We start from the raw sequence: 23,763 nt of genomic DNA, 5'->3' as shown, positions 1-23,763 counted from the left end.
TCCACTAAAGGAAAGAAGTCTCCAAAGCTTCAGTGGAAGCAAGGATTTTACACAGAAATCTCCACACACTGCAGCTCACCTCAAGCACAGAACGTAGGTCCCTGCCTCACTTAAATCAAAACCAGACCTACGTTATCGCTTCAGAAGCAGATGGTATTCAGGCAGGTCTTCTGCACAGGGCAGATCTCGTTTCTTATTGATCCACCATGAGATGTGCTTATTAAACAGGAATTCAATCCAGTCACGTCAAGTCTCTTATCGTGGAGGAAAGGAACAAAGCACAAGCGCACCGTTCGGGTCACTTCGTAACAAGATGCCAGGGACATCACAAGATCAGTGACATCTGTAGCCCAGGACCTCAGAAACTACAGTGCCTGTCCATTCGTGCTTCATACAGACAACCTAACAAGCTTAAGAAAAGTTGCTTTGAGAAGTGCAGAGCACACACTAGACATAAACTAGTCGCTTCACGTATCAGGAAACTGAGGCTATAGACAATGCTATTAAAACCAAAACACTTGCAGTAGAGAAAAAACATCAGAAGTAGCAATGCGGAGAGAATTCACATCTACACACCAGGTGTGTGAGCTGTTACCCGTATGACTATTTTCTATTTTCCCCAAGTGTGCAAAACCTTCAGGCTCTTAAACCCAAAGTTACTAGGACAGTGCAAAAAGAGATTAAGCAAGCCACACCTAGTGGAAACTGTGTTTTGTTCTGAGTATGGAAATGCAAGGAAAACCACTCATTGCATTGTTAGTAAGGTAACAATCCACCACTCTGTTAGAAGAAGAAGGAGGAGGTGAAGAAGTTTCCTTTACCTGCCCATTCTCCCAGCGACCGAAAGAAAGCCTGAGGCAAAGCACTCCAGACATGTGGGAAAATGTATTTCATAAATCTGATGCATTTTACCAGAGTGCAGAAACAGATCAGACCCCCAGTGAGAGTGAGCAGCTGGTGCTGGAACGCTTCCATGGCGAGCGAAGGCAGTGAGCTAGTATGAATCAGTTGCTGTCTCCCGAGGAAATGCCTCTTTCCAGACGCTGCTAGCCTGTGAGCACTGGCAGAGAAGTGAGAAGTCTAATCAAATCACATGCTCTTCTTTTTCCAAGGAACAGCCGGGGTTTAGATTAGAGTAACATCTCTACATTACACTCAGATTTGTAAACTACTGAAAAAAACCCAAACTAAACAGTGATTTCTGGTGCTTGCTTTAGAGGAAAGCTTTCACTCCTTTTCTGGAAGCTACCCAAGAATGAAAAGAAGAAAAAAAAAATTACTGTACTTGTTTAGGATTCAGTAGAATCCTAACTTAGACTAAAGACGGGTCTAAACCAAAACCCTGGATAAGAATACTCCAAAACGTGGTGATAACGCGCAACAGCACTACTTCTTACAGCGAAGAGTTAAACTCCAGCCCAGACGTTTCCAGTGCAAGTGCACACTGAATGCACAAAACCAGATTTATCTACCAATTTGAAGACAAAACATTAAAGCGTTACTAAAGTCACCTAATTCTTTCTCTATAGAGGAACCAATATTACATAACTTTCCACAGAACTTTCTGAAAAGAGGTTAATATCATTATGCCCATTTTGCAATTACGGCATGAACAAGTACAGACACCTATTAACAAGGGAATAGGGACTTTTGTCTCCTTTGAACAATGTACATTTGAACCAGCATTAAAGTTGAGGACGTATCAAAACCTTAAGGGGAAAGAAAGGCTACAAGAACAGTGTCTCCCTGCAAGACAGATTAAATCAACGAAATCCACACTTCAAGTGATTACAATTTTTTTAAAGTTAACATATGGAATTTCTCAGGGAAGGCACATAAACAACATCTACTCTTGTCTGTAGTGGCAATTTGAAACATTATCCATTTTTCACAGATCAGTTTGAACAGGGGAAGAGGAACACTCATGTTTACATCTGCACTTAAGATAAGGTAAAATAAAGTTTGCCTATATACTTCAATGATACTCTTCCACATTTAACTCGAGTCATCCCTAAGCTTCTGACACCCAGAAATCTCCAACTGAAGAGCAGCAATATGTCGTTTCACGTTACTGACACCTTCAGCCAGAAAACAATATGCAGATGCATTACAGAGTAAAGATGATGTCTGAATCACAGGAAATGTCACACTCATTTATCCATAAGATGTAAAAATCATTACCATTTTAGCTTAACAACCACCCTGTTCCCTCACACATAAGCTCTCCAAGTTTCACCTCTTGTTTTACCCCATAAGTAAGGACAGTCAAATCAAAGAAGGTCTGAATATTACATTTCTGAAAGTATTTACAATCACAAATTCCCCAAAGAACCACAAGCTAGTCAAGGAATACTTTAAATTTGAACAAGTTACACTGTGTTTTTCAGATGCAACAATGATGCAACAACGATGCTGAACACCTCCTTTGAAGGTTAAAAAAAAAAAATCACTTCTATTTGATGATGGAGTCAAAACACAAATTTCCATAGATGCCAAGCTTCCCTTTTGAACTTCCAGCTTTGCAAATGCTCCCTTGCCATTTTCTTTTCCAGAGGCTGGTAACAATTCTGAGGTATGTTTACTGTACTTTGTGGACCCAAATGTTTGTAAATCAGACACAGATACTGAGAGGAAAAATAGTAAATTCATATGAATGCAAAGAAATGTTCGTCCAGCTCAGTCTAAGCTTTTTCCCTGAGGTATCGCTCCTCTGACTTCCAAGGGAATTACATTGCATGGGTAGAAAGCTTCTTTGGGTGGCCCCTGTATTTCCTCTTTCTTAATCTCACCCCATTACAGCTAATTCACTGCTAAGCAATCCCTATAAAGTTGAGAGTACAAACAGATCAATGTACAGTCCAATATTCCAGTCCACCTACCATTTTTCTTTCCATGTTCCCTTGTAAACATACCTTGCCACCCGTAGAACTGAACAGGTTTTTAAAATAAAGGACTGATTTCTGAAAATACAGTTTTGTAGCTAGCAGCAGGCAACCACGAGGCATGCCTGTGAGGGAATGTAACTTTCAGAAGTCAGTCCAGGATTTCTTAAAACTAGCCCGCTTACTAATCCTTTTAAACACATATTCCAAAGACTAATGTTTTCTCTAACCGTTTTTCCAAAGGAAAATGAAGCTTCACACAGCAAATCAGTCATACAGTTTTATAACTGGTTTAATATTTCATTAAGCTAATATGCAACCTGTAGAAAAGTAAGGTTAGGACTCCCTACAGATGTATCCCGACAGAAACCAGTTTTAAACTACTACCTTATTAACTGAAAGACAGAGTTACTGAGGTTCTGAATGAAACTGACATTTCTGTGATTGCCTAAAATGTAACAAGACAGCTGTGCCTGGCTGAGCCCATATTGCCAGAGTTTCAACCAGCAAACTTACTGGAATCCACATTATCTCCACAGATAGCGAGAAAAATAGCAAGTGACTGAAACTGAGCTGCTTCGTGACAGGATGCAAGCAATTGCAAGTTCTTTTAGATCGTCCCTACTTCTCATTATTCCGACATTTATGTTCTGAATGACTCCGAGTAATACGATGACCACGACTTCGAGAATCAAGTCTGTATTTTAGCTGAGAAGTCTAAGTCTGAAGCACTTCAAAACCAAGACACAAACAACGAATTAAATGAAATCACTTCCACTGTGGTACAGAATGAACTGATGAAACCACCTCACGTACACCACAGCAGCTGACTGTACAGAAAGCAAATATTTGTGCTGTAGATGTGTGCACGAAGGCGCTTTACGTGTCCATTCACACAAAAAATGAAAAACTTGTTAAAACTGTAATCCGTATCTCTTTATTTAAAAAAGGTACAGCGAAGTATTAATGAATTAAATCCATACAGTAGCTGTTCCTTTGTGGGACCTACACCTTATTTAGCAGGCGGTATTGTGTGCCCATCAGCATTGCAATCAAACAGCTCCCATAACCTTTTTGTAATTAATGAAAAATTTCCAATGCCTTCAGTTGAGGTTCAACAATTTGGATTCTGGAGGTAGAGATGATCTGGAGAAAGAGGAGTCCTATAAAAGAATACACTCACAAATAATGAAGGCTTTTTAAGTAAAAAGGAAATAATTACAACCAGAAGATCTAAAATATTTGCAGCAATCCTTTCCCTCCCCGGCTCTTCCATCGGTAGAAAATACAAGTCACGTTGTCTTAGCCAGCTCTGAGAACCTGGGTAGCTCAGACTTCTGTTTGCCCTCTGACTGTGCCCTTAAATTCCAGTCTGGACATCGGCAGTCACTGCTCCTCTTGCGTTAAAATCCATGCAGGCAGTGGGCAGCCCAGTCATTCCCTGAAGCTTCTGGTGTGAGCTACTCACATGTTTCTTACACCTAGTCCAGTCTGGTCATTCACGTGTTACACACAGAGTAAGCTTTTCAGATTTAGCTGCATTTTAATTCAAGCAGGGATTAAACAAGTCATTAGAACAACCTGGTTCCACGTCAAGGTCTTCCAAAATCTTCTTCTGATTATTTTAAAAAAGTCTGGCTCGTGCCTGCAGGTAATTGAGAATTCCAACATTATCCTGCTGTCTTCCAGCGCCGCAATGCTTCTACCGTGTCCTCAAACACTGTATGTATCCCCAGAGACAGAGGTAAACCTTACCAGCTGTATTGTCAGAGATGGAAATAACGATGCAGAGCGGTGTCGTTACTGTCCCAGACAGTAACCCAGAACACCACATTCTGAACCTGTTTTTTTAAACCACTGGACCAGCCTTGCGCACTGTGGTGACCCCCTGGGCTTGTTACGATTCCTTGCTCTGAATTTTACATCATAAACTAGTACCAGATGAGTTTTCACTGCATAAATAATACACAGCAGGTCACTGGTCCTTTCTCCTCATTTAAACACAAGTTGGTCTTCCAGGTACCAGTTTCCCCCCTTGCAGTTTGTACGCAGCAGCATCACTTCTCTGCAGCATTAAAAGGTAGTTACAGACAAAACATCAGAGGAAGGGACAGTGATATAAAAGGATGAATGTACCTAAACAAAATAGATTTATCTTTGTTATCTCCCCTAATCACCTGCTTGGTACTGACTCACACACACAGAAAAGCCTTTTAAATATTAAAAAATCCTCTCTCAATTTCCTGTTCTCCTTGATCCTGCATCAGTTACGAGGGTTCACTTACAACAACAGTGACAATTGTAGCAGAACCCCATCATGTTACTGAGGATGAGGAAGAGACTGAGAGAAGATGACTACCCAATGTATGCCAAACACACTAGGCCATATCCTGAATTCTTTAGCCAGCACTTATACAGGGAACAACCTGGGGGCACATAACTTTGCCCCACACGTTCTACACCACTTACACAATAGCAAACTCGTATGTGCAATCATTCTGAATCACAAGCAACTTCCATCACTGGTAGCAAAGATTGCATAGGGCATAAGGCAACAGTGAATCAAGCCTCATGATCTTTACAGGGAGTTTTGCCTCAGAGGGTAGTGGCAGACACTGAAACAGAACTCACAGGCATTGTACAAACAGTACCTAACAGCACCAAAGTACCGGTAAATGAAGAAATTTACAACTTGAGATTTGCTCATGGCATTCCTTCCTGTAAATTAGCCCACAGTGTAAAAATAATTAACCTTGTCCACATGTAAAAAACTTGGTGTGCGAGAGTTTTTTACCAACGGTCTGCATGCACAGCTGTGGCAACTGAGGTAGATTAGGTTTTCTTGTCCCAAGTATGTTCCAGCATATACTTATTTTAAGTCCTCAGCAATGCTAAACAAACTTGTATCTTCAGTGTCTTTCAAGGCAGGCGTTTTGGCTAACTCTTTGACTCAGGATGTGCATTTTCTTCATCCCCAGGTTGTGTAGGCTTGCTGTTTCCTCTTAAGGTTAAAAACGAGTATCTCAGTCCTCCTGCCATACTAAAGAAAAGAGAATGAACAGAGACACCTGATGTTGTATACACCATTTTATAGCTATGCACCTTTCCTTCCAAACTATTTAAGAATGCCAGCTAGCATAAAACAGGATTTTTTTGTAAGCCACCACAGAAACTAGCCCCGAGTAGGCCAAGACCAATCATGGGTTGTGCCAACAGAGTCGTACAAACAGATGAACAGTTCATCCAACCACAGAGTAACAACCCACAGGTTAGAACTCATATTCAATGGGCACAGCTCATTCAGTCCCTGTTCCCACTTCCCACACCACTTGGCTTTTACTTGGAAGCCTCACAGCTCAGAAGTGCCGCTCATAAAAAAAGACTGAATTCAATCCCACAGAGTAAAACTGCAGGCATGGTTCCATAGTTAAGATCCTACCACAGTAAAATCCAGTATCTGAAAACAGGCATGAAAAGACATAACTAATCATAATGAACTTTACATCCCGACGCAGTGCTTCCTCAGGCCAGTAGGTCCAACACTGCATCACCCAGGTGGGCCAAATCGAACAGAACATAAAACTGTATTGCACTGAGACATTTTCAGCTTTAGCAAAGAAAGGCTATTCAAGTTCCACTCACCAAATATTTAGCCCTATAAAGTTTAACATGGAGAATATGTAATCTCCACCGATCAACATTCCGATGTAAGCGATGGATATATTCTGAAAGGAAACAAAAGCCATGCACTTCTTGAAGTCAGTTTTCATCTCCAAGAATATAAATTATATCAATTAATTTACTTCTCTACGGAAATAGCTCTGCTGCTGGCCACTCTAAAATCAGTGTTTAAATTCATTTCACGGGATGTCTGCCTTACGGGTAATGGAACAGTGGAACAAAATAATAAAATCAGTATGTCTTCTAAATGCACGCAATGCACTCAGAGTCTGACTTTCTGGGGAAAAAAGAAAAAGGAAGAAAGAAAATTAAAAAATAAAATCAGCTCTTTGACATTAGGCAAAATGGAGCTACAACCACCTTCTGAAAACGTACTTCTTTTTAATCTTTGGAAGGATCCTCTCAAATCCTATTTCTTAAAAGCAGGTTTTAGTTTCTCAAGTATAAAAAAATATTCTTTAAAGTTACAGGGAAAGCTCTCTATTATTGCTTTAAAAGGGTTACCTCCTTACTTTGCCAACTAAATGTGCATTGAAAGCACCTGGCCCAAGTTCAAGGCAGGCACAGTTTAAAGATTCTACCTCTCACCCCACCCCCATAAAATTTTGGGAAAATTGTCCCCAGTAGACAGAAAGAAAATCATAGAACTGTGTAATCACTTTACCAACACTTTGTTGGTTTCAAATGTTTTAGCAGCTAGAATGGACAATGATGTCATTTCTACCAGTTTCTGCTGGGGACTACTGCATCATAAAGTGCTTCTCAACTTTAAAGCTGTTCAAAATGCCTCAAAGAGTTTTATTGCTCAGATAATAGAAATAGTGTTGCTCTATCTTAATGGTTCAATGCAGGCATGCAAAATTTAAGAGAACACTTTCAGGGCTACAGAATGAAAACTACTAGATGAATCTTGCCAGCTTTAAAAAAAAACACCAAACAAACAACAAAACAACTGTAGAAAGAGAAGTACCATCCTCCTTTTGTGGATTTTGCTGTGCTGGAGGTATTGTTTTCCTTAATCGCCCATGCATCTGAGCACCCTGAGGACTCTTATTACTCTGCCTAAGCTAGTCTGGATTTTGATAGCTATTTGGCCACCAACTGCACATGTTTTACCTTTTGCTAAAACTCTTCCAGCTTACAGCTCTGTGCTTCTCTCTAAAGCGGCCTACAAAAAGGGTGCTTGGGCAGCCAGTAATGTTCCCAGCTCAGGCATGCTGGCCTCATCAACACAAACAAAGTTGCACTGATTTTAAATTACACTGGGTTAGAGAAAACAGAATGTAAGGACCCCAAGTTCAGTTTTTAAGATGTGCATGTTTTGGTGTTTGATCAAACTAATCACAATTTATACAAACCAAAATTAAACAGTCCATTGTGCTAGAAAACAAGTTCTCACCTAAGGATCACGCAGTTAAATCAAAGTAATACACGCCTTGTTACAGCTTAGCCATTATTCTTTATCTATGCATGCCCTGTGTGTCAGCTGCAACGGAAATTAGTTCAGCCAGCAGTGAAAGTGGGTTAGTCTGGATCAGTTTGCAATGGATTTGCACTGGGCCACATCAACTGACTCACAGTCCCTGATCAAGAACAGAAGCAGGTGACAGTACTTGATGAAAAGTGGTTAATTGTACATCTTTCAACTAAAGTGGTTCTAGTTTCTCTTGTAGGAAAAATAAAAATAAATCAATACTCACTCTGCTTTCTAGAGTATATCTGAACTTTATGAAAGAAAAAAAGGTCACTTGGTGGTGTGACCTTGTTTGGCACAAGCAGTGTCTCAGTATTAGCCCTCACTTTGAGTTTCCAGCTCAAAGCATAATCAGGATCACTACTGAGTCAGTGTTCCTCCCTGTCTATCTGAGCATTCTCATCTCCCTTTTCTGCTCTGTAACTCACCTTTATGGCACCAACTACCGTTGTCGTGAGTGCAGAATTGTAATGACTGCATAGGACAGTAGAATACATCAACAGAAACCTAAATAAAGTAAAGGAGAACATTTTACAAATTCCTCCCAGGGAGCTCAGCAGTTTGGCAACACTTTGAAATGTTCAACAGTTTCTGGATCAGTATTTTGCTGAGATTTTGAATCCCACCTGTTCCAAACCCTAAAAAAAGATTCTGTGGACCTGTATTTTAAGTTAATGATGGGCATACACAAAGTACTTAAAATACACATTTAAATATGCTGCTGGAGCTCCACCAGAGTCATCCCTATTCCCTGTGCTTCTTAAGTGCCCGTACTGGAAGTCAGTCTGACCCACTGGTTGGTGACGTATGAAAGAGGCAGGATCCACCTCCTTTTTGTGTTCTTCATTTCACCTGCACATCCCACAGGAACAAAGCACTGCTTCATTACTTTTGAGTCTCCCATATTTTCCAGGTACTTTAAAGAACAAACACACTGAAACAGTTCCTGTACTAAAGGGCTTCCGTTCTATTAACTGTAAAGAAGTTAGACAATCAGAAGAGAGGGCTAGCAGAAAGACATGCAGTACAGAAAGTAAGAAGCTAAATGTCCTGTTGTGACCAATGTACTGTGAAGTCAACAACACAGACAGTACTGAAACAGTTATTTACACTCTCAGGAATAATTAAAAGACAAGATAGAAGCCTGGGGGAAAATATATTTTCTTTGAATTTTAACACAACTTATTAGTGAATCTTACATTTGAGATCTGCAATTTGAAACACTGTCACTGAAACATCTTACGTGACTGCCCTGTGTCCTTACCCCAACAAGCAGGAAAGAATAAATTGAAAGACAAATAAAAAATTTGTCCAGTGCTGGAAATGTGTTGCCTAAAAAATGGAAGAAAAAAAAAAAATGAAGTGAGAATTATGTGCTATATATATAATCAACTGAAAACACATATAAAATGTAGTTACTATGAAAATGTGCAAAAAATACATTTGATTCATATTATAATTACAAAACATTTATATTACCACTGGAAACAGCTTGATGTATTGAGCATCGGAGACAACAGGATAACAGCACCCACGATACCTAGACACATTCTTGTAACCTGTATAGCAGTGCAGATGTAAAACCGCACACCACAAGCAACTAATATAAATACAATACAGAGAACTTGTGGGTTTATAGCTATTGATACCAACACTGTCATTAATATTACAGAATAGTGTTGATATGAAACAGGGAGAAAACAAACAAATAAATAAATAATCTTGAAATCTACTTGATACCACAGATTCATGAACAGCTTGCAAGGTCCAAGCCTGCATTTCCAAGCTCAAAAGTAGACTAGGTAAGCCATACTAAGGTATCTCATCAATGAAAGCCAATGAAAAAGCTAAAACATCACTTTGAAGTCTGCTCCTTAGTGACATGCAGCAAATAAACACATGGTGACACAAAATAGTCACTAATGTCACAGAGTTTTTTCCATCTCTAGTAACTCCAGGACATGCCTCACTTTAATCTGGCTAGTTCAGTCACTTGTATCAGCACAAAACTCAGCAAAAGGCTGAACACATCCCTGAGAAACAGGGCAAAGGCTGTTAATCCACGCTGAGCTGTGGCTAGCTGAGCCTCCACCACCTGTGGCAATAGACCAGAGGGATCTCAGGTAGCTCTGCCCTTCGAGAAGTGTGCTGATGTGCAATGGCCAACTGCAAGCTACAGCAGAGAGATATTCTGGGACTTCCTTTCCTTTCCACTGCATCATGCCTTCCTGTTCTCCTAGTCAGCCAGATGGCGAAGAAGCGAACAACTGGAGCACTCGCAAACTGCAGTCTCTACAAGATGTGGTAGCTACTGCTCCAGAACCAGCTGGAGGAGCAGAAATGATCTATCTCCCTGTCACACAGACACAGTACTGATACGTACACTGGCAAAAGATAAATGCTGTGCACTGTGATGGATCAGGGCAAAAAAGCTCTGCGAGGGTAAAAGCAAGCCAATTCTATGGCCTGACAATCAGCTAGATACAGGTGTTATCTACAATGCTTTGTTCATTTGTCTTCATCAATATTTTTCCATTTTCTCCCTTTTTTCTGTGACTTAATCTCTGCTCATCACATTTCCGTGAGTTATCCACATAATTCAATGGAACTTTTAATATTAAGTGACCAAGCCATTCTGTATGCACAATACGCACACTCTGCATTTCTCCAATTTTTGTCTTCTCAGGTAATTGAGCATCAACTTGTTTCTGTGAAATCAACATGTGAGCACAACATACTCTTTATTTTTCCCATGGAATAAACCCTGCAACATGGTAAATCTCCCAGTCCAGTTCTTCCAAAATGCCTTCAGTCCTGTCTGCTGGGAAAGCAGTTGAAACCTTACAGCCATACGAACTTGGCCCCCACTACAAATGCCAAGAAGGGCATCAGCTGCCTTTTCCTAAACTGGCCCAAGGTCATGCTGGAGTGACGTCACAAGAAACTTCACACTCAGAGCAGATCTAAATCCATCATTTTCAGGGAATTAGAATTTTTCTACTTAAAGCAGACTTCAAAGAACACAATGACAAAATCATGTGAGTCCAGGGCACAACAACATACAACAAAGGACACTGGAATGATTTATGACACATTCAAGCTCTGTAACAATTTTCAGTGGCAAATCTCAAACATTTCCAAAAAGGAATACGAGTGTCTAGACTCACTTTACTGGTAAGAAAAAGGCAACTCAGCAAGTCTGTGAGGGAGTCAGAAAAAACCACCAGCCTCCTGGTCTCACATTTTATGTGTCAGCACATACTGCCTACGAAATTATACTGTATTATGATTAGCATGAGACTCATGTCATTCTGTGAGAATGTAAAATGTAGGTTAGTAGACTGAGACTAAATAGGAATCTGTTCTGTGCATCAGAATGAGAGGAGGACTGGAAATTCTCTAGTTTTGGTATTTGCAATCTCATTTTAGAGCATGTGGCAAACCACACAGTGCAGCTGGACTCCCAACCAATTGCTCTAGCTGAGAGTCACCAGTTCTATATTAGTTCTCAAACGAAGACTCATATAAGGGCTATCACACAAATTCAGCTTCTTAGACTGAGTAAGTTCTTACCTGTGAGAGTCAAGTCCATGTCACGTATTTCAAATACTAGTCACTAACGTGGAGGTAGGATTACCTCTTTAAAAACAAACAAACCAACCCACCTCCCAGCTGAAAAAAAACTGAACAAAATACAATTATCAGCCTGAGCTATGCAATATTGCTCCTTACCTGCTGAAAGTCCCCAGTAGAAAAGCTAATAATAACTGTTGGAACCACCATGAAACAAGCATTATAGAAAAGGACACCGTATTTTCCCAGCTCCTGTGAAAAATGAAACATGGTGTTGGGAATTACAAGCCATTTGGGTGCATAAATATTACCCTGGCAATCCTTCTGGCATTACTGTCAATGAGCAGACAAAACATAATACATTTCCACTTAAAATACAGGCTTGTAATCATTGGATTCAGTGTTTAGGACTGAGCTGAGTTTCCACTTCAGTCACTTTGTACACTCAGCGGAATGTTACTGCTCTGCTATACCCTGAACAGTTTCTATACAACACCAGCTAGTCAGAAACTTCCCGAGGCACAGGTCCAGAACTGCTTTGTGTTACACTCCACGTAAGTCTCTGCCTGGCCGAGGCATTACCCATTCCATCTACTGCAAATCAACCACAAAAGCAGAGCGCAGGGTGGCCCCCTGTGCTTACGTAACAGGAAAACTAATGAAGTCTCAATTCTAGATGAAGTATTTATAATTATTGGTAACTCATGTAACTTCAAGTAACTTGCAGGATGCCAGGTATCCTGTCAGTTAATTTGCCTGACACAGAGGCAGATTAGTGGAATGAAAAACCAGCCCTCCCTTCCTCTAGATTCAGCCAGAATATCAGCAAATCTTTCCAGCTTTAAAATGAAACCCATTATTTTGTAGAAAACCGTGAGGCTGTTAAGTGCTGCTCATAAAGAAAAATAGAGTCCAGATTCAATGTGACTCCTCAGGTTATTGAAAGATACATTTGCACTGTACAGTCTGAACCACAAAAGTCAGAAACAAAACCTCTATCCAAGACTGCTCTTAGCTATGGCTTAGGATACTTTCATGGCACTGCATTTGAAAAGCACTCTGCTCAATGTTTACATAGCATATAATGTATCAAGGCATCACCTAATTCTTTGGCATACCTGGGTTTGGTGTAAACTTGGTCTTAGATAACCAAAAAATTATCAGTTGTTGTGGTTACTGATTCAAACCGGACAGGTCTCTGTTCCTACCCACACGTTTATTTTACACAAAAGTGGCTTAAAGTGTGTTTCTAGACAAAAAGTCATCTCCCTTAGATGTATATGTCATTTACAGGTAAAAAATTTGGTTTGGGTTTGGATTTATTTTATTTTTCTAGCCAAAAGCAACATTTTAAAGCCACTACAAGCTCTGCCTAGAAGACTTGGGAGAAAATAAAATACACTGTTTATCTAAGCCTGGCCTGAGATACTAATAACAAGCCTTTCCCCAGGCTGTTCTGTATTAAGGATGCATATATGAACTGAAATATGAAAGCAAGTGAAACTATTTATGAGTTCATAAAGTCATATAATAAGTAACCCACTGTTACCACATTGTCATAATGTTATAACACACCTAATCACCTCACAGTTACCTTTGGATCGATCTTCTGCTTTGTGTAAACTCCATTTGCTGCTGTGAAGATATCGTTCAGCAATACAAAGGTGTACCCCTCCAGATTAAATGACAGATCAGACCTGGGGAAGAAATGTTATACCGTAAATAAGCAAACAATATGCAATGCACCGCATTACCTTGTTTACCTAGAGAAATACCGTGAGTGAGGAAATGCAAATCCTGAGAATTCCAGCATGCCACAGGTTTTGCTTTAAGCCTTCTTTCTAACTCAAAGCAAGTACTTCACAGGCCTCCAGTCACAGGACCACCACAAATGAGTCACCAGAGATTTCCCAGTACTCAGTGGGGAAGTGGCAGGAAATGTTCAGTTTTCATTCTGTGAAAAATTCCATCTGTCTCAGTTCTGACAACCTGTCCAATTTTACTGACTATACTTATCTGTTTCTTTTAACACAAAAAGCAGCTAAGGAATAAAGTCTGACTACTTGTTTTTTACAGTCAGACCAGACATATTGTCATCCTTTCTGTTTTGACTAGGTACCTCGTGGATATAGGGTAATGAAATAAATAGGATGTGGCTCTATCCGAGTCACATCACATGGAAATTATTTACCTTTGTACGTAGCAAAGGCAAGAAACAAAAAATAACATTACATTTCTGGTTAAGTAAAGGAATATTCAGACAGAAAGAAAACAGAGGAGAATAGCATATGAGTGCTTTCTGAACTTATTTTCACATTCAAGCTTTTTAAAAGGGATGAAGAAAACACGCATTGCCTATCTCAAAACAGTATTTGATAACCAAAAAAATCAGTCTTTCTACCTAGACAGTGTTTTTTTGAGATTATTAAAATACACTGATATTATGAAATAAAAGCAGCATTTCTCACACAGTTTTAATTTGCTTCATTTATGGTCCTGCAAACATGGAAAACCTAGGGGGCGTGTAAAGAAGCACCCAAATACTTCCACCTCAAGTTAAATTTTTCCTTTTCTATTCCTGCACCTCCCAATGATGTCAGTAGAGAGTGTTTCCAAAACAACTTAATCCAGAGTAACTGATCTCAACTTAGGTTTACTTGGCACTTGACAAGGAAAAATATTCTCCTGCTGTCCCTCCTCTCACAACATGTCTTCACGAAACAAATGAAAACCTTACCCAGCTGCTATGAAAGCCCCAAGAATGATGGCAAATACACTGACTATAATACTCAGTGGGTATCGTTTCCTGTAGGCAGAAATTAGACAGTTCACATTTTCATTATTTGAAGGGGAGATTAAATGGCTGTCTGCCTGAAAAAAAAATTCAAAGCAATTAGTAATCACAGAACATTTAACAGGAGGGCACAGTCTTGATAATCTTACAGAAGCAATGTGATTGACCATGTGCCACGCTGTCAGACCTTGGCCCTGAGAACAGAGATTGAAAAAGCACTGTGAGCATTCTGCTACAAGATAATTTTGAAAACAGAGATTAAATGTTTCAAGTAAAAGCGCTGGAACAGACTTTAATTTACTGTGTAGTGGTATTCGTAATGGACATATTTCAGTGTCTTCCAGTAATCCAGTAAAGGAAAATTACTGAACATCTCTCATGTAGTTTTTCATCTCATCTTTCTGGGGGAGGATGCTGTACAGCACGCTATCTGGGCTGTTTTTCAAACAGACACTTACTTTGAAGTCAAACTGAAACTTTGTAATTGAAGGGGAAAGCACAGAAGCTTATGATGTTCTTCATCTACATCAGGGAAAAGCATACCATAAAACTGTTCTGTTTCTTTATACCTGTACTGCTTTATTTAGAAATGTCTTAAGAACTTATTTTTACACCGCACTGCAGTGTGCCTTACAGACTTTTCCCTAGCCATTCTCTCAGGCTAGCCCCCAGCTCTGAGCTGGCCTGTGAGAAAAGATCCACCAAAACAAAACATCTCTCGGAGAACTCCTGTGCGTCAAAGGACCAGAGCTATGGACCACTGTCCCAACAACAAAGCTGCACTGTCCCAACAACAAAGCTCATCTAGATAGATGAGGCTTTGATCATAATGACCCTCGACCGTAACAACACAAACCTTGACTGCTTTTCAAATTCTGAGGTAAGCCAGCACAGACTCTCTGGAGTCCTTTCCTTTTCAGCCCTGAGGAAATACACTGCAGCAGTCAGTACCAATACAGCGTTCCGTATTGGTACTAGTACCTTAAGCTTCCTTTAGGTTAGGATGTTGCCTGCACCCATACATCACATTGCCGTAGTCCAGCTGAGAACTGATGACAACCCCACTCACTCACATTTTCCTCACGTACTTGAGGGAGTCCCAAGTTCTGCTTTCCCCGTGAGAATTTACAACTAGACAAGAATCCTGCAGCATCCCCAGATATGATCAATATCACACGGATCAACTGCTGCTTCAGCCAAATGGAAACATCAGTCTACCTGGGGGCTGTCTGAAAACTCTTCCCCTGACCATCACTCTCATGTTACCTGCACTCAGCTTCAGCAAGCTGCATGTCCCCTTGTGACCTCACCTTAACCAAACACGCGCCATCTGGGTAGCACTATGATGGTGAAAAAGTATGACATATTAATATTCCTTCCAAGGAATTTATATTTATTCCATGGGGGCACGACTGCAACTAGTGATCCTAACCTGCAGCAGCGCTTCTTACTTTGTCATTAAAAACAACGGAGGTCTCTATCATTAAGGAGTTTTGTGCTCTAACTGCACACCGGTAGATATCATTTTGCTTCGTTAAACTGGTATGTCTGCAAGACTTGACCCAGGAGCTACTCTACATAAACAGACAACCATACAATCATCACTGTTCTGAGACATAAGGACCTGTCCTTTTGAAGTAGTTTGCAGCTGAGGGGCCTCCGAGAGGAGACACAAACCATAACCGCCGGAAGTGTCTGAGCTGTGCTCTGCTTACCTGATTCCTGTGCAACAGTCAAGAGATTGAGCTGTGTCACTGAGAGCAAGCTGAATTCTTTCTCCTGTATTCACTAAAACGCATGTATTTACGTCTTCAAATAAAGCTGCATAACCCCACTTTCTTTGCTTTTCTCCATTTGTCGGTAAAAGGCACCCATCCAATATTCTGATGAGACGCCACAAGCAAACTATTTGATATGATCTAAAATAAAGGTATCTTAAATGAAAAAAAAAAAAAGGATCACCCAAGTATGATGATTTCCAGCAGTAAAGTAAGTGGAATGGTAAACTTCCTGAGCACTGTAAACATCGGCAAACTGTCAAAAAAGAAATAAAAATCCAAGCATAGCATCAGGTTAACAGCATTTTTACGTTCTAATTCTTACCTAGTTTTACTAACCTGAGGATGAAACCATTAATCCAGCAATAAGCAACCAAACAAATTCCCAGCCACTCAGCATATATAAAAAAATGTCAGTCTGACATTAGAGGCAGATTAGATAACCAAATCACTGAAAAATAATAAGATTCACCAGTTTGTAAAACAGTGCAACTGGATACCTTTTAAAAGGTCCCCCTGCATCAAGTAATGAAATATAAAAGCTATTTTCTACCTAGCACAGCCCCTATGAAGTAAGTCTTTCTGTGGAACTGATGGGCAGGGTAAACCAACATTAGTTCTACTGTAAACCTAGAGGACATGCAATAAACCTGCCTCTGAAAACATGTAACAGAAATAAAATATGAAGCAAACAAGCTGTACTTTCAAAAAGGTGAAATAAATCCCCAAGAAAAAAAATCAGAGAAAGTACAAGAAACATGAGAAGTGGGACCAGCTGCATCTACCAAGGAAACAGCTACTTTTGGACAACATATTGTTGTCTACATGACGTAATGCAGTTGGAAACCTTTTTGATCAATTTGAGAAAACACTTGCATCTGACACTTTGCAAATCTGACAGCATGGCCATATGGACCAATTAATCCTCTGGTTTAGATAACTATTAGCAACTGCATTAATCAATGATACATACCCTAACATGGAGTTTAATCCCTTTACAACAGACAATCTGAAGTTATGCACAGGATCATCTACACCTTACAGACAACCCAAACAAGGTGGAAAATACCGTAATGCCAATCAATGCCACATAATGTAACAAAACACATTGTAACAAAATGTTAATGGTAGAAATACTGCAGCCATTCTTACTTTTTTGTTGCCAAAAATCAGTTATGAATTGTAAAAATGGAAGAGGTATGTCAGCCATAGGAGATGGTGCACTTAGGTTTAAAATAACCTACTAAATTTTTTATTTTAAAAGTAGTTAAGGAATCGAGAAAGAAGAACCCACGAATCAAACTTTTACAGTACTGAAACTACTTCCATGTTCACAATGGCAGAACTGCTACTAGGGACAGTACTGCCAAAATCCTTCTGTTTGGCTGAACAGTCACTTCAGTGGAACAACTGCTGAATGTGTACAACAAAGAGTTGCAGCATCAGGTGTCTAGTGCTGGTAGTCAGAGAAAATTAATTCTATAACTAAAAAGAAATGTAAACAAGTTAAGAGTAATACATTTTCTCTCCCAGCATTTGCCTCAAAGTTATCAAATGCTAAAACCATGCAAAATTCTCTGTTCACCCTACTAAATCCTCAGGAGCCTGTAACAGATAACATACAAGGAACCACCTCAGTGGTAGTGCTGTATCCTCCAATCCTGCCACAGCCATTGTGCTTCTGCACTCCTCTTCCACAGGAAATTTGGTCATTCCATCTCTCAGAGTTACACTACGTAACTTCACCTTTGTTAGCACTAGCACAAAAGTGACTCTCATGGATCTATGAGCGAGCCCTTCAGCCACCTCCCCACAACCCGCTCTTGGTGCTCAGCAGCGTGAGGCCGCTGCCACCACCCGGCTACACAGTAGTTTTTCCATCTCTTGGTGATTCCCAAATAACCTGCACCAACATCATGGTACAAATCTTCCCCTTATTCTTCTTACAGCTTTCAAGCTCCCTGGTTAGAACACCCAGGAAAAGCTGTGGTTGGGTGTGAGGGGAATGGGAAAGCACTTCGTCACAAAGCAGTACTGTGATTTTTTGCCAGGCCTAGCTAAGCCCCCTTAAAAAAACCACACAACTTGTAAACAGATCAAATGTTTGGCTAAGAATTTGATAATATTATCAGGGATTTAGACAGACAAGACAGAGAGCACAAGCATTTAAGTCCCTGTGTAATGCTCTTCTTTAGTGTTTATTTTTTACCCCCACAAAAGAAAAGGGTGAAATCCAAACAGTCTGCTTATAACTTCCATTTACTGTACCTGAGTTTGCTGGTACTTGATAATCCACTTATGTGGTTTCCAACGTAAATCAGAGGGAGAGGAAACAACTGTGATAAAATTAAAAGTACAACTCAGATTATTATGTTTTGAAGCACTATTCAGAAACTTTACTTGACAGACTTTGGTAACAGTAATATCAGATGTACTTTTAGCAAGAAAGAGGATTTTCTTAAGGGAAAAAAAAAGTAACTAGGCTGCCTACTGTTCTGCAGCTCTTGACCGTATGACCATTCAGGACCACAGCTTCACTGATTCTGTTAGAAGAGTTGCCATCTACCTCTAAGGAGACTCAGACTGCACGTAAAGTAAATGTTTATCGGTTTTATTCTCACTGCAATAATCCTCAGATTAATACCTTTTCTAACATTTGAATTTTAGGTATAAAGGTAACATACATATACTAGTAAGCCTGGAAGACACACCACTTTAGATCTACACAACAAATTATTCTGTGAGAGATGCTAGAAAGGAAAGATAGCCATTTTGGGGTAAATTAAACTTTACTTTTTCCAGCTTCTAGCATGAGATTGACTCGCACAGAAACACGTGGGCTGTAACACAATGCAGAGAAACAGTAACAGACTTTCCAAGCCTTAAGAAAATGTACAAGACGTCAGAGATCCCTACACAATATTCAGCTGGAGCTCAAAGCTGTTAGTTCTCCGGCGACAGGAAAGTTGCAGAAGACTAAAACCAACCCAAGTAATCAATGGGGACAAAGGTGGTGTGTACATCTAGTCCCATCCACTATCAGTCAAACCAAGCTGCAAGTGGCAGAAAGACAAAACAGATTCTCTACCCTAACTTGTAATAGGTGCTGTTGTTGTGCCTATCCGTGCTCCAGGAGACACTGTTAGAGACTAAGCCCCCCCAAAGCACTGTGTGCTGAAAAAACATACAGAAGAGTGGGCTGCATTTTATCTGCGTTAAAAATTCTGTACTTCTTTTACAGCAAAGAGGAGAGAGAAGTGCAGTAAAAGTCAACTGTAGTTAACTTTTAAGTGAAAGTAACACTAAAAGTACACAGGACTACAAAGCAAACAGGAATATAAGCAACAGTGACTACTCAGCCAGTCAACCTAAGTTTGGAAAAAATTTGTAATGCACTATCTCTTCTGCAGATTTTTAGTTAGAAAAATGTGTTTTATTTCACAGGATGAAAACAGAGCTGACATTACATTCTCTTTCCTCTGAAATTAGTCTATTGCAAAGACAAAATTACAACATCCAGCACAACAGACAACAGTGAAACATTTTACTTAAAAAGAGTCAAGAACTCCAAAGCTTCATCACTAACATTAGCACTTTGCTACTTTAAAACTCCAGCTGAAAGCACTGAGGACATCAACCAGTCCGGGAGTGAAAAGCAATGATAATCTTAGTGTCAGTGAAAGCAAAAGTTGTCAGAAGGATGAAGAGTCAGTCAAAGGGTGCTTTAAAAAGTAAAGAAATCAACAATGAGCAACCCAGCTGATTCATTGACTAGTCAAAGTCCAGTCAAAATACAAGCAACATAGAAGTCCTGGATGCTGCAGTGCTGACTGCTCCCAGCTGGCCAGTACCTTGCAACAAGACATAAACAGTCTTAGGCATCACAGTAAAGCTCCAGCAACACTGCACATGGATGCAAAAATCCACAAGGATCACTGCTGCACTCATTTCACATCCCAGTTCCCAATTTGAGATAAGAGAAGATCCTCTTATTTTGTCTGTCCTACCTCTTTAAATCACACACAGTTAAGGTGTATAAGACACAGCTAGCCCCTACCTACAGTGTTTTCAGTCGGCATTATTTTGGCCCCTCCTATGGAATGCAGATCTTACATTTGGAGTTAACCATTGTTTGGGATTTTAGTCTGTCACATACTCTTTTTCTATTGTTTTATCACATGTCCCATTCAAGTTTCCAAGCAGCCTTTCTCCCCTCACGCTGCGATCAAAACTCTTTCTTAAACACGTCTCCCATTGATCCCACAGGAAGCTGTATACATCCAGAAAAATACTCAGGAATCTCAAAAGAGTTCATCCAGCTGTATGATGCTACAGCACCCTTTCCCGTACACTGCATAACAAGACGGCACAAGACTGCTCCACAAACAAAAGGCCAGGTTATTGCTGTGAGATTAGAATTATCAAATCCAGTATCAAATGAAACAAAGACATAAATAATCACATTTGGCAAAGAAATGCCTTTTTTTTTGTTGTTCTTCTTCTTCTGTATCTTGTCTCCATAAGAAAGAATGACACTGAGTCACCATCCCTGGAGTAATTTAAGAGGCGCGCGGACGAGGAGCTTAGGGACATGGGTTACGGGTGGCGTTAGCAGTGTGAGGTTAGTGGTTGGACTTGATGATCTTAAAGGTCTTCTCCAACCTAAAAGTTTCTATGATTCTATAAGGGGTAACATTTTCATACTAATATCAGGACCTGTGTAATCCTTACCTTCACAGGTATACTTTTGTCGAAATCAGGGAAGTGAACAATCTTATTTAATTTTGAAACATACAAGATAAGTATAGTGGCTGCCATCTAAACAAAAGAAAAAACAAGAAGTCACTTAAAAGCAAAACTGTAATGCACAAATGCAAGAACTGCTTCAAAGACAAAACGTTTATAAACACTTCACAAACGCTAGGTATTACGTATTTCTTTCGAAGAACAATACAGAACGCAATTAACAAACGAATAATTTACTCAATTTTGCTAGGTATTTATTTAAAAGTACAATATAGACACATGCTTTACTAGCTTGAGAAAACTAGAGGCACCCTGTGAAACAATGCATGCTAAGAAGGAGCTGAGAAAATAAAACAGGACGCGATCCCAGAATAATCATGCTATTTTCACTCCGTGTTGTTCAGTCTGCGTAATCACGCCCACTACCAGCTTTTCTGGTAATGTGAGACAGAGGTGGTGCGCTGCTCCGTCCGCTGACAACAGGAGGAAAAAATAACAAAGATACGGAGAGAATGAAGGAGACATCTGAGCAGTCACCCATCAGAAGAGTTAGTGCAGACCCAGGCAGGGAAAAAACGTTAATGTTCTCCTTATATAAAAAATACAGTAACTGACTATCAGGAGGATGATGTGGGGTCACCTTCTGCAGGCTAAAGCATTATACCGTATTATACGCACTTTACAAACTGTTCAAGGAAATCTTGGAAGAATCAGTCAACATAAAACAGAAATGCCATTGAGTCTCAGTTTCTGCTAAGAAACAAGCCGTATCATTGCCCCTAACATGAACTATTGCCACATTTTCTAGTCTTGGCTTCCACCGACTCACGATATGTAGTTCCTTGAGCAGTCTGGATGTGTGAAACCCCCTCTCCCCCAGCAAAGACTCCGCAAGACATTTTACTCTCTCTGGCACCAAAGAGCAGAGATGTCTGACTTTCAGTACCCTGCCTTCCCCTCTTCCTCACTACCCTTTAGCTTGTAACCTTGGCAGAAAGTAAACCCTCTCTTCCAAATGCATTTGCCTAAACACTTGCTTCAAGGTTCCATCTTTCCCAGCCACCCCTCTGCAGAGTCACACATGCTATTTACGGACCATGTACACAAACATTCAAACTTTGGTTTTACTCTGGATGCCTACTAACAACAAAAGTAACAAAAAACGTATTTCTGCTACAGTACTACAAATTGCTCACAGGCAAACAAGGCAAGAAAGAACGAAAAATGTGTGGTAGTCCTGGGAAACTATTTGGAAAGGGGGAAGAGATTTATGAGGAAAGACACTGTTTGCCTACAAACAGGGACAGTATCTGCATATAATCCCATAAATGCTCAAGGACTCTATTAGGACTATGCACTTGCTAGAACCAAGGTTGACAGTTGTGAAGGCCAGATCTCTTAATTACTGAACTCTGAAAGGGGAAATAAATGGCATTTCCAGTCCTTTACATGACTCTTTCCAGGCAATAGTTTTGACTTGAGCTGAAACTTCCTTGATCTCACTAAAACAAATCACTCTTCCTTACAGTGTGCCTAATACAGACGATGAGCAATGCAGTATAACAGATTTCCCCTCTTAAAATGTATCTCTACCCTAACAGAAGTTAAACTTAGAAATACTGAGTAGTTAGTATGCTTTGCTTGTGAACATACCTGTCCAATTCCAAGAAACATAGGTGATGGGAAGCTGAAAAGCATAAACAGACATTTAATACTGAGGGGAAAAGAAAATAAGGGGAAAGAAATAATTCAATTTATCACCGAAATCAACAACCGGACATGCGGACGACTGGCCTGTTTTTCAGAAGAGCTCAGGAGCTGCCACATTAGTGGAGTCCTAGTATTTCATTTCTGCAGCAAAACACAAGTTGCATAACACAGCACATGCACAGTTGATCAGCTCTATATTGCTAATTGTTTTGGGGATATTTGTAAGGGTGAGTAACACACTTAAGAGCATAAGAACCAGGACTTCCATTTATAATCGTGTGACACCTACAGTGTGTTTTGGTTTGCACCTACAGCTATGCCATATAAATACGGAGACTTGACTCATCTGTACCGCCCAGGCTTCACACACCTGCAGACTGTACAACGAAAACCACTATAAACCAAAATCTCAACTCGCCTCATGCATCACGTCTGGGAGATGTTCCATACAGCTGTTATGTGTTCAAACAGCACCGAATGTTAGAAAATAACAGCAACCTTCGCTTTTTACCTTTTTTCCTTTTTGTTTTATTAATTTTCTGGGTTTAGTTCATAATGAGCTAAAACACAGCAAAACCTGACCAAACCTTTAGAGTAATACCGGTGAGAAGATCACAGCCACAGGACAGTGATTCCATATGGGCTGCTCCATCAAGTCAAAGATATGCTCCTACAGTTTTTTTTACAATTAAGAGATTTTCTGGGGGTCACGTTGTGGTTTTGGCTACCTTAGGGAAGGTGCTGGCAGGCAGGCAACAAGATCGTTTGGCAGGACGCTGCTTCCCTGAACGGTCTGAGCTGATGCGACCAGCAAAACGTCACCCTCGATTCTGGGAATAACGAAAAGGCCTTCGAGGCTTTTGCGTGCGCGCCAAGGCCTCTGCCGTCGGGCAGCGTGGCAGAAGTGGTGCGTACATACACACGCACTGGGCACGAACGGGGCCTGAGCTGGCAGAAACCGACCCGAGCCCCTGCGCATTCCCCGATACCTACGGTGCCAAGGCGCCAGCTAGTCGCCCCGGGACCCGAGCTGCAGGAACGCCCCAGGGCTACGCTAAAGCTTACGAAAACGCTCCCCTGACGGGCGCTGCGGCGCGGTCCCGCTCGGCTTCCAGCGCGAGCTGC

General features: G+C 40.5%; 1 protein-coding gene across 1 annotated transcript; it reads right to left on the bottom strand.

The window, feature by feature from the left end:
• Positions 1-5,819: 5,819 nt before the first annotated feature.
• On the bottom strand, positions 5,820-22,642 carry SLC35D2 (solute carrier family 35 (UDP-GlcNAc/UDP-glucose transporter), member D2; the record flags this gene model as incomplete). Its single annotated transcript, XM_010152019.1, has 11 exons — positions 5,820-5,922; positions 6,525-6,607; positions 8,466-8,544; positions 9,302-9,369; positions 11,770-11,862; positions 13,205-13,307; positions 14,348-14,416; positions 16,367-16,438; positions 18,451-18,518; positions 20,914-21,000; positions 22,582-22,642. Coding segments are annotated over 11 exons (886 nt in total), but the record flags the coding sequence as incomplete, so codon positions are not given.
• Positions 22,643-23,763: the final 1,121 nt, after the last annotated feature.

This window comes from Eurypyga helias, unplaced genomic scaffold (assembly GCF_000690775.1).
Source record: "Eurypyga helias isolate BGI_N326 unplaced genomic scaffold, ASM69077v1 scaffold30595, whole genome shotgun sequence".
NCBI lineage: Eukaryota > Metazoa > Chordata > Aves > Eurypygiformes > Eurypygidae > Eurypyga > Eurypyga helias.
Note: the sequence above shows the minus strand (reverse complement) of the source record. Positions and strands in the feature narration are given on the sequence as shown.